General features: G+C 44.8%; 1 protein-coding gene across 1 annotated transcript; it reads right to left on the bottom strand.

Annotated features, from left to right (window-relative positions):
- Positions 1-1,426: 1,426 nt before the first annotated feature.
- FBXO47 (F-box protein 47) lies at positions 1,427-8,640 on the bottom strand. The gene is made up of 10 exons (XM_009867450.1): positions 8,460-8,640; positions 7,864-8,034; positions 6,229-6,305; positions 5,634-5,711; positions 5,109-5,217; positions 4,073-4,249; positions 3,362-3,508; positions 2,604-2,746; positions 2,180-2,339; positions 1,427-1,545 (listed from the first exon to the last, which is right to left on the bottom strand). The coding sequence occupies exons 1-10, from the start codon at positions 8,638-8,640 to the stop codon at positions 1,427-1,429; spliced, it is 1,362 nt and encodes a 453-aa protein (XP_009865752.1).
- Between the last annotated feature and the right edge of the window lie 1,879 nt (positions 8,641-10,519).

The raw sequence follows: 10,519 nt of genomic DNA, 5'->3' as shown, positions 1-10,519 counted from the left end.
AGTCCGTGCTCTCGTATTCAGAATTTGTCACCGATTGGCCCCGGAGGGATTTGTTTCTCCGACCAGATATCAGCACTTGCTTCCAAAACAACACGTAGTTGCTGCACAGCTGTAGTAACTGTAGCATCTCTTAAATATCGCCTTGAAGGAGCAAGGGGATGCTGGAAGCAACGACCAGCAGAGCTCCTCTCGGTGTCACCTCTGCCATCTACCGGCGCTTTACATCCCGTATCCCCTCCTGCAGGTCGTCAAATCCTGCCTCCAACTGTATAATCGACTCACGTCGAGAGGATTTTGAAGGTGCAAACTTCCAAGCAGGTCGTTACCGAGCTGGTCGTCAGCTCATTACTGGTGCAATCAAGTCGGGGCAGCTGAGATAAATTGGCTGCTTCCAGCAGGCTCAGCCGGGCTCTCGGGGCTGAAGGTGGGCTCAGAGGTGGACCTGGAGGAACGCGAAAACGTTTGGTGAGTCGGGTGGAGAAGGCGGCGACTCAATAACAGGAAGAAAACAGCCACGATGTAAACAACACGCAGTAACGTAAGTGCTTTTTATTACGCGTTGCGTCGCTTTGAAGGCAATATAACAGAAAATGGAAACTTTTTGCAAGCAGCAAATGTTTACATACGTTAATGGACAGGGATCTTACCCTACGCGCGCTTAACACCCGGCTTCAACTTAGCAAAGCCCTATGAGGGCAAACACAGCTCAGCTGTTACGCGAGGCAGGGAGAGGGATTTGAAGTTTCTTCTGCCATGTGGTGAAAAGGCACCTGTAGTTTGAGGTGGCAAAAAAATTTGCCTTGCTTGATCAAAGCAGTTAAATCGCTTTCAGGAATTGTTTCCTCCCACTGAAGCTGGCTGTGCGGCCTGTGGAGCCCTCAGGTCACAGAGTGTAAGACTTGGAGAGAGATGCCCTGGCAAACCAGGACAAAAAATGTAGCTGTGCTTCTTGAATTATGTCTGTCTCTCTTTTGTTGGTTTATTTTTTTCCCCTCCAACTCCCAAGAGAAAACAAAATTTAAAGACCAAAATGTTTTCGGTTCTGAACTAAGATAACATTCTTCAACTCGTAGACTCACATCAACTCTGAAACCCGTGTCGTTTTTATTGTGTGTGCAAACATACACGGTGGGAAAAGAATGTGGTTTGTGTTCCCAACGTGGAGGCCCCCAGCCCGCTTCCTCAGCGGGTCCCGGCACCGCCATGGAGGAGGAAAATGCGCGCAGCGAGGGCGGAGGCTCCCCAATGGTCCCACGAGCTCGTTCAGTTCGTCTGATGCACCTCGGCAGCTCCTGCTGCTGCCGTTCCAACTCTTAGTGGAATAGAGAATGAAAAAAATTGTTGGAGAGTGTTTTGTAAACGCTTAAAAATGAAATAATGGAAAAATCCAGCAGGAGTCGAGCGAGAGTCTGTAAAATCCAGAGCATCAAGCGGGGTTGCTGTCGCTTCTCATGGCCATGAACAGGATTTCCTTATGGAAGTTCGCTTGTGCGTTGACAAGGTGAAACAGATTAAAAAAGCTGCTGTCCTCTTCGTCATGATCCCCTGCCAGGACAAAGAAAACGATTTTAAAATGACTAGTGAAACTAAATGACTTCTTTGCAGATAAATCTTACTCATTCAGTGTTTTCAGCAGAGGCTGAATCAGCAGCCTCCCCTTAGATGGATGAGGCAGCAGCGACCGCACCTGATGGTGGGATGGCTGCGAAATAACACCAGAGCCTCTCCAAAATTCCTTCACCAGCTCATCCAAACACAGACAAGAACAATTTTGCGTTAAGGCAAAAATCTGTGCTCGCCGAGCCGGCTGCTCATCTCCACAGCTTTGCCGTCGTAATCAGCCTGGAGGTTTATCGAGGCTGACAAGCTGCGGACAGGGAGCAACTGCGGCTCGTTGAGCTGAACAGGCTGGCGAGCGGCTGCTTGGAACCCATCCTCCCCAAGGACCTCGGGCCCGACTCTCCGCTGGGATGTGTTTTACGAGATGGTTGGTTTTGCCACCCATGGCACCAGGAATCTCTTAGGGGAGACTGGTTAAAAATAAATATCTCTCCCAGTTACAACCTTTGATTCCTGAGTCTGTGTTATCAAAAAATGACACGAGGCACCTGAGGAGGGAGGGGAGGAGGCCCGGCTGCGATGCTCCCAAGGAAAGAGCTCGTTGGAGCCACGGACTTACCGGACAGGACGTTCTGCATCATGTCCATGATCGTGTGAGCGAAGGCATTCTCCACGCACTGCAGGAAGTTGTTTCTCTCTGCCAGGGTGTTGAAAACTTTGCAGACCTTCTGCATCATTTTTACCGCCCAGTCCATGCAGTACAGGTCCTTCTCGCAGACCTGATGTGCACAGGAAATATTAGAAATGCATCTTTTTATTTTTAGAAACGATGCTAGGAAAGGCAAGCTTCAGTTTTAGAATTAACTACGGATTCTAGAGAATGATGGGGTCGGTTGCAGCCGTGGCCTGGAAGATCAGGGTTTGTTATGAGGACGCAAATGTTGTTCTTGTTGCTGGTGCTTCTCTTGTTCTTGGTGCTTCTCCTCAAGGGCAGAGGATAAAAAGACAAAAGACCCCAGTGTGCCCTGTCCAGTAGTACTCACCAAAGTCAGGAAGACCACGAGCCTGGCTAACTCGACGGCTCTCCCGTTCACAGCTTTACTGGCCATGAAAGTGAAGCAAATGTTGTTTCCGCTGAGAATAAGAAGCCGAGCGTTGTTCTCCATGAGCCACTCCCTAGGAACAACTTTGTGATGAAATAGAGAGATTTTTAGTGATCTTTGAATAAAAAAAAAAAAAAAAAAAAAAAAAAAAGGAGCACCACAATAACTACTCTGGGATTTATGAGTTGTTGGCTTTGAGAGTGAACCAGGATTTGCGAAGGGACACCCTCTAGAATACAGTTTGCAGCGGTGAAGTCGTGTAAGCGATTCCTACAGTTGGAGCTCTTCACAACACAGCTCCTGGGACACAATCTCACCCAAAACTAACTTTTAGCGTAGCTGGTAACACCATTCAGTCACATTTTGGCTTAAATGTTACGTGTTCAGCTTACGCAGCCTGGACAACGTTTCCTTACTAATGGCTAGACAAGACTTGAATTTCCAAGGTCTGCGTGGATTCTTAAAATATTTCACGACAGGGAGAGCCAGCCCGAAGCTGTAAGCGGTGCCGGGTTTCTCTCACCCCCAGCTGCCGCCTGGCTTCCAGCGTAACGACTTTTCCTGCTCCACTGCGGCTACTGTGAGGAGTATTACCCTCGGCTTCCCCAGGCAGCTCGGTGTCTGAAGCACACTCGGTGCCAGGTTTGGAGGGCACGAGCCTCTAATCCTGCGGATTAATGAGAAAGGCAAAAACACACCTGACAGCTCGTCCACGAGACTGATAACATCGTCTGCTGTCCATTCTCTAGCTTCTGTATCGAACAGCAGTTTAACCGCGTCTGCCAGACCTTTCAGACTGCTCTCATCTGTTGGTCCTTCTATCATTTTCTGCCAGACCACGTGTCCTGAGCAATACATTAATCACAACTTCTATTCAGTGACAAAGTAAACTTTTTAAAAATGTTTTTAAAGTTGCTAAACTGGGCCTCACGGCAGAGTCAGAGGAGGGGAACCTGGGGAGCACAGCTCAGGCTTTGTGACAGGGAGGCCTTTTTTCCATCTGTCATTTTAGTAGGGACTGTGGTAGTTGCAGCATGAATCAAAGTGCCATTTAAAGAAACCCACGTCTAATAATTAAGTGAGAAAGTGTTGCTTTTCTGCAGGAAAACAGATGCTTCTTTGAGGTGCATTCAAGCTAATTCTACCCTAAACAGAGGAGAATAGAGGAACTGAGATGCAATTGCTTCACTTGAATTGTATTTTTTTATATATATTTCTACACATAGGTATATCATTTACTTAATTTATGTATGTTGGTGAGGTCTGGCTTAGCAGAACGATTTTTTTTTTCTAGGCAACGCAATTACATTTTATTTGCATAAAGCTTGGTTTTCAGAAATGCTGCATCTCACAAGGAAATCTCACTCCCAGGAGACAAACTTTGAAAATTAACCGCCTGGACTACTTGCCATCAAGAGGGGACACTGGCCCAAAGATGATGTACAGCAGGCGAGCTTGATTGACGATGGGCCACGGCTTTAGAATGCGACTCAACCAAAAGGCAGAATCGCTTCGATGAATCCAGTGGTTCAGCAAGACCTCACGACAGTACAACCTGATCCGCAGCTCGAGCTTTCGGGCGCTTCCTGGGGTAAAAGAATGTGGATTATTAGAAATGCGCTCAGCCTCACGCAGTACAGACAATAACTTATTTTTTAGAGGAAGAAGGATTTTCTCAAAGCTGCCCAAGAACATCTAGACGGATTTAATAAAATTCTCAGCCGTTAGTTCCCAGCTCATTCAGGCCATGGAAGCTACAGATGTACCCTCTGATACTTTCTGCATCACTCGTGCGTGTCTTTAGGGGCTCTCTGCTGATTTTTGGGTTCTGGGTTTTGGCATCGGTAAGTGGAAATCGGGGGAAGTGTGCGCATGGCTGTGAATAAAGTGTTCCACAGAAATCCCCTGCTCTGTGCTGGGGTAACACGAGAACTTCTTGAGAGGCATGTGCCACGTCAGGGCTGCGTTTCAGAAATATTAACCCTGAGTTTTTACTGCATCGCTTTATTTCTCTGTCGGTTCCTTTCCCCTTGATTTCACTGGGGTACAGCAGGAAAGATTGAAGACCCCGTTGCTGTTTACATATATAGAGAACTCACATGTTGGCTTCATAATGGAATAATTAAAAAAAAACCCACCCTAAAGGCCTCTCAAGATATCTCTCTCCATTACAGGATATGTGCTGGAGACAAAAGTGTTGATCTTTGCTTCGGGTGAAGGGGAAAAAAAGGTATATTCATCCACACTAAGGCCAAGTATTTGCTTCAGAATGCTCGCTTTCTGCGTCATGTTGGAGCTAACCCAGAGTCGGGAAAGAATTGCTGCTGTGAGGCTTAGCTGGGTGAAAACACGTTCGATTCTAAACCCATTTATTTGCAGTAATTGGGATTCTCCATGATAACATGTTTTGATTTTTGTAGGTCTTTTGTCTGCTTTGAGGATTACCCGGTTTGCTGCTGACAACTGTCTGCACTTTACGGGGTAAATTGCTCAGCTCGCAGAGGAAGTTAAAAACCCGGTGGCACTCGAGTTCGTCCCAGCCTGCTGTTAGGATCTGAAGGTTACAGAAGAAAGAGGGTACAAATGAATAGACAGAGCCATTGAGTTATCGCGACGCCATTTCTCAGGTTGGAGAAATACGCTCTGTCTGTCTCTGCTCTCGATTTGTGAATTGGAAGCCGTGTCGTAAAATGCTCCCCTCCTCCCATGTCTTCTTAGATAATAAATGGCTAATCAAAATCCAGACTGGCTGGCAGTGAAATCCAGACCAAGGAATTCTCAAGAGTCAAATCAGCAACTTGGTAACAACCAGAAAGGAAATTCGGAGAGCTGTGTGAATAAATGCCTTCCCCCCTACCATCTAAGGCCCCAAACCATCTTATGCTTCTAAATATCTTGCAAAAACACAGTTTAATTTAGGAAACAATTTTCTTTTGTGATACTTGCCTTCTTTCCATAAAGGTACTGTACCTGTAAGAACACACCGTAGCATTGTAAGCCTAAACAATGCAAAGGACTTGGACAACCATTAAGTTTAAAACAGGGAACCTGCAAGTACAAAACATCAGTAATTTATCTTCACGCGACTGAAAATTCTGTTTGTTACTTGTGCACACCAATACTGCTCAGAGGGGTTTGGAAGGATTCCCTTCCCTGTCACGTAAGAAAACAAGTTGTAGGGCTACGCTATGGCTTAGCATCGGGTTCAAAACTGTGGTCAAATGGGTGTGCAAAGGGTCTCGAAGAAGAGTGGAATTAAGAGTAAAGTTCTTCCCTTCCACAGAAAAATTTCTAGTGGTCCACAAGCTGAGGAAAAGTTGAAAACTGCTCATCTTGGAATAGGAAATCTCAGCGGAACAGCTTTGTGGTCAACGCGCTGGCTTCAACTTTTCCGTTGTTATCGAAAAGGGACCGATTTCGAATCAACGAATCATGGCACAGTAAGTCATGAATCTCCAGCAAAGGGACAACAAAAGGTGTGATTCAACCAGCAGTCGCTTCACAGCAGCGGGAGTGGAAGTGCGAGCGACCAGTCGAAACACTAGCGGGAGGACCGTGAACTTACTTCGGAGAGAATCTTGTGGATGTACTTCAGCCTGTCCTTCGTGGGCAGTAGGAGTGTGCATCTTTTAAGCAACAGTCCTGCGAACGAAAGGAAGACGTGCCCGGCCGTGAGGAGACCCGTGTGGCACGTGCGGTCGCGGGTGAGCTTAAGTGTTCACGCACACAGCCCGCTGGCCAAAGCTGCTGCTCTGAGGAGAAAATAGCAGCGCAAAAAGGTCACCGGTGCTTTGGAGAAGGGGGAAATCTTTGGCTAAAGAAGTGTTTTCAGGGAGTGTGTAGGCTTCCAACTCGACAACTTGTTTATCATGTTGTAAAGTCCCTATTAATCACAGCTGGAGCCCTGTTAAAATTACTGTTGGAAACTGGAAATAACTATTGGAGATAAATGTTACTTGTTGCACCTCTTAGCAGTACCCTGGGGAACGCTGATTTTCCCCTTACATCATGGAAAAACGAGCTTCCAAAATTTTTTCAGGGTAGCCACGTGCTCTGAAAAGAAAATACTTCAAGCTGTGTCGATGTAAAGCATAGCTAAGAGGTAAAATTATTTTCCTATGCGGGACTGAAATGGTATGTGCTTAGGATGTCAAAGTCTGGAGTTCATTAGAATGTGGAACAGCCGTCTGTTAAGCAGCATTTTTTTCTACACTAGTGGTAGAAAATGGGTTAATAGTTTGCTCTTCAAAAACTTTTACCAGAAGAAAAAACATATATCTTTTTTATTAATCAAGAAATCCACAGAAAAGCATGTCCTTTTCGGGGGGAGGGAAAGGAACCTTTGTTTCCTGAATTGTCAGGGTCCCAAAAAACACAAACTCCTTCAGTATCAAAAACTACAGTTCTAAGCTGACTCTTTCCTTACTTAGCAGCGTGTTAGCGTTCCGACGTGACGGACAGAATTTATTGATCTGGAGAGGACACGGGCCAAAGCTTGGTCAAGTCAATTTTCTATTGACCAGCTCAGACTTTGGAGAGAATTCTCCAGAGTAGAGCTGAGGCTGCTCAGCCTACAAAGCCCAAATTAACTTTAACGTGGTTTTGACTGGTTTTTTGGGGTTTTTTTAAGAATTGTAGGGTTTGGGGCGTCATTTTAAAAATAAACCATTGCTTTTGGTCACTTCAGGTCTCGGCTGGGCTGAAGCACTGCAGCTACATTTCCCAATGGGAGGAACGTGAGCTGCCCCAAAGTGCCAGCCGAGGGCAGCCCCAGCAGCCGCGTTCCTCCAGTCGAAGCGGGGCCCAGACCTCCAGGTTTCTGCCGCAGTTTCCACCGGGACTCTCCAAACAAGGTAAATTTGGAACATCTACTCCTAAGGAGAGCTCATGCTCTGCCCATCCCCTGCTTGCTGTTTGACAGGAAAAAATAAACACAGAGGAGGGAGAATGTACGTTATTTTTGTCCCTTACGAAGAGGTTTTGGAATCCCTTCAGGTGATTCCTCACCCCTTTCCCTCTGCCAGTGAATGGTGTTGGAGTGGGCTGTTTGGCACCGGGAAGAACTTCACTTTCAGAAGGAGCTGCACAAACGATTCGGGCCATATCCTCAGCGTTTCGCTGATCGATGCGTGTGACAGAAGAAACCCTTTAAGTGAGTTTGGTTCCCCTCTAATTGTTAGCATTTGCATTAAAGGATCACCTAGAGATTTGTAGTGCTCGAAAATGTGGAGTCCTTCTCTCTTGCCAGGTAGCTCGAGGTTATGAAAGTCTTGCAGTAAGAACCGTCGGTTTCCTGACGGGGTCGAGATGTAATTTGTAAGGCGGTTGCTGATGCTTTTCGACACCATGCTCAGCATGCTGATATCCTTCACTGAAAAGGCAAAACCCAGTGTACTTGTAAATCTTTACTGCCGGAAGAATGCCGCTCGCTACCCAGTGACTGTATCTTACTTAAAAAATAGGCTGAGAAACAAGATTTTCAAATAAAGCAAAATTTAATTACTGTTTTATCTCCTTTGCCAACAAACCGGAGTAATTAGAAGTAGATGGATCTAAGGAATACTTTCCACGCATGCCAGGCAAAACTCACTTCAAATAGTTTGTAATTATCATTTAAATTTTGGTCATTCGGTTCTTTCTGTATAAAAGCTGGAATTTCAGAGAATAAGTCACACAAAATTACTTCAGCTAGCTAAAAGCTAAAACATTTTAACTGATAATGACGTTTTCTAAATGGGAACCTGCGGTACTTTTCAGACTCCGGAAGTAATACCACCTTTCTTATCAGATTCTCACCTGAAAGATAATTCAATACCATCTGAAAGATCTCTAATGGAAGTGCTTGAAAATACCCGAGTGCTGACACAACTTGGGAATCTGTGTCCAAGCTGTTGCAGCACTGTCTGGAGCGCCGGTTACTGCGTCTGTACTTCTGGTTTGGGATCAAGGTGTAGCTGGTCTCTGCAGCAGATGTCATTGTTCTCTTAGTCCCATAAATTTAACCTGGAAAGAAAATAGGAAAAGTCTAATTTCAGGGGAGAAAAATAGCTGTACCCAAAGCAAGGCTAAGAGGAAATCATTCCATCGTAGACATGGCAACAGAGTGTGAAAATCTCGTCGTAAGCGCAGGATGAACTTTTGTGTGAATTTAGTGCAATGACACAAAATTACTAAATAATCTTTCTAATTCCATCTCTCTGAGAATGGAGTGTTCAGCTGCTCACAGAGGAGGAAAAGATAAGAATGCTGGGAGACATCGTATGAGCGGGACATCAGCAAGTTAGAAAGATAGTTCCAAAAGGAAACTCCTGGTACAAACTACAGTAATTAACAACATTCTTTTACCTCGGTACACTAATTATTCAGAAAAAAAAAGTTATAGGGATGTTACTGAAATGATTGCCACGTTACTTGATGCGTTTAGGGAGATAACTACTCATACTCCTGCTTGCGTATGCCGAAAAAGATTAAAAGTAACAAAAGAATGCCTCAAACCATTTTTTCCTGCAGCATTGAAGCTGATACCTCTTCATATTATTTTTTAAACTATTTTTCACCCTATTTCTTCATTCCAGCAGCTGAAGCTTTAGGGAAATTGCCAGAGAGAATGAGTGCTGCAGTATAATTACAAGAGCTGGCAGTGCTGGTAGTAACACAACTGGAACCCGTCCAAGCTGCAGTGCAACATCCCGGTTACCATCAGTGGGAAAGAGGCTCAGAGAATAGACCTCATTGTTTCTCGAAGACTAAAAATTTACAAAAATTACAGAAAACAAGTTCCAAACATCCTTCATTATTTAGCAGGGAAGCACGCAAGCCAGGCCACAGAGCAAAATTCCCCCCTCCACAATGGCAGCCCTGTTTGCACCCACAACGGCGGGAGCACGGGGCGTTCGTTACCCCCCAGGTCTGGCTGACTTGTGCGCACCAGACATTTAAAAGAAGTTATACTTCATAGGAAGCATTTTTAATTTAGGTATGGTATAATTCTAGCCAGCTAGAGAAGCTTAAACTTATGTGAGTAAATGTGACTGCTCCTAAAATTAGTGTTTCATGAGGCTTTTATGCTGCTCAGGCAAGAGATAGAAAATCGAGGTGACACCTTTAAGAGCAATCAAGAAACTGCCTGTACATAAACATACATATGTAAAAATGAAAGCAAAGTCTGAAGCCCATAGAAATTTTATACACACAGCTGTGAATTCAATATAAAAAGCAGCTCCACTCCGGTTTAAAAACAAAGCAGAGTTCCAGAGACTCTTATATCTGGTAGTTCAGAAATAAAGTTGCAATCCTATGATACTTTATTTTCCTTCCCCACTCCCCTTACTCTCTTTGGTGGGACTGTGCTGTAAGGATTTCTGGTATCTCTAAGGATGTCTTTTTAAAATTTTACCTTGAGTCTGCAAATGTGTTACACAAAGAAAAGAACACTTCACCACGAGGGAGGTTTTCAAAAGTACCCGACCAATTCCAGCCTGTTTCTGTTCAATCTGATTGAAGTTGAATTGACTGCCACGACTTCAATTTAGAGCAGAGCTAGATAAAATCAACGTGGATAAAAATGAGCACAAGCAGCAATTTTCAAAGCCAAAGCTGAGAGACTTTACTGAAAGCTCCTATTTGCTTCCTCTTTGACTTAACATGTTTTTTTTATTTCTCAGGGAGTTCGGTCAGAGCAGGGCAATGGTCTGTGCATCTCCATCTGCTGCGGGGATATCGCTTGTTTAGAGAACTGCTTAATCCAGCCTGGAAATTGAAAGGTAAATGTTAAATATTTAACAAGCTTAACTCATAACATTAGCCAAGATGGGTCATCTTATTTGTTGCTATAAGCCAATTTGTTTACGAGGCGA

The sequence above is a fragment of the Apaloderma vittatum genome, unplaced genomic scaffold (assembly GCF_000703405.1).
Source record: "Apaloderma vittatum isolate BGI_N311 unplaced genomic scaffold, ASM70340v1 scaffold26150, whole genome shotgun sequence".
Taxonomy (NCBI): Eukaryota; Metazoa; Chordata; class Aves; order Trogoniformes; family Trogonidae; genus Apaloderma; species Apaloderma vittatum.
The sequence above is the reverse complement of the archived record's forward strand: the minus strand, read 5'-3'. Positions and strand labels throughout refer to the sequence as shown.

Bases quoted from the DNA above. Each gene is read 5' to 3' on its own strand.
- FBXO47 (XM_009867450.1), bottom strand. From the start codon at position 8,640: ATGACATCTGCTGCAGAGACCAGCTACACCTTGATCCCAAACCAGAAG. The intron at 5,712-6,228 runs GTAAGTTCACGG...TTGTACTTGCAG, and splicing joins TCCACAAGATTCTCTCCGAA to GTTCCCTGTTTTAAACTTAA. The intron at 1,546-2,179 runs GTAAGTCCGTGG...TTGTCCTGGCAG, and splicing joins GATGCAGAACGTCCTGTCCG to GGGATCATGACGAAGAGGAC.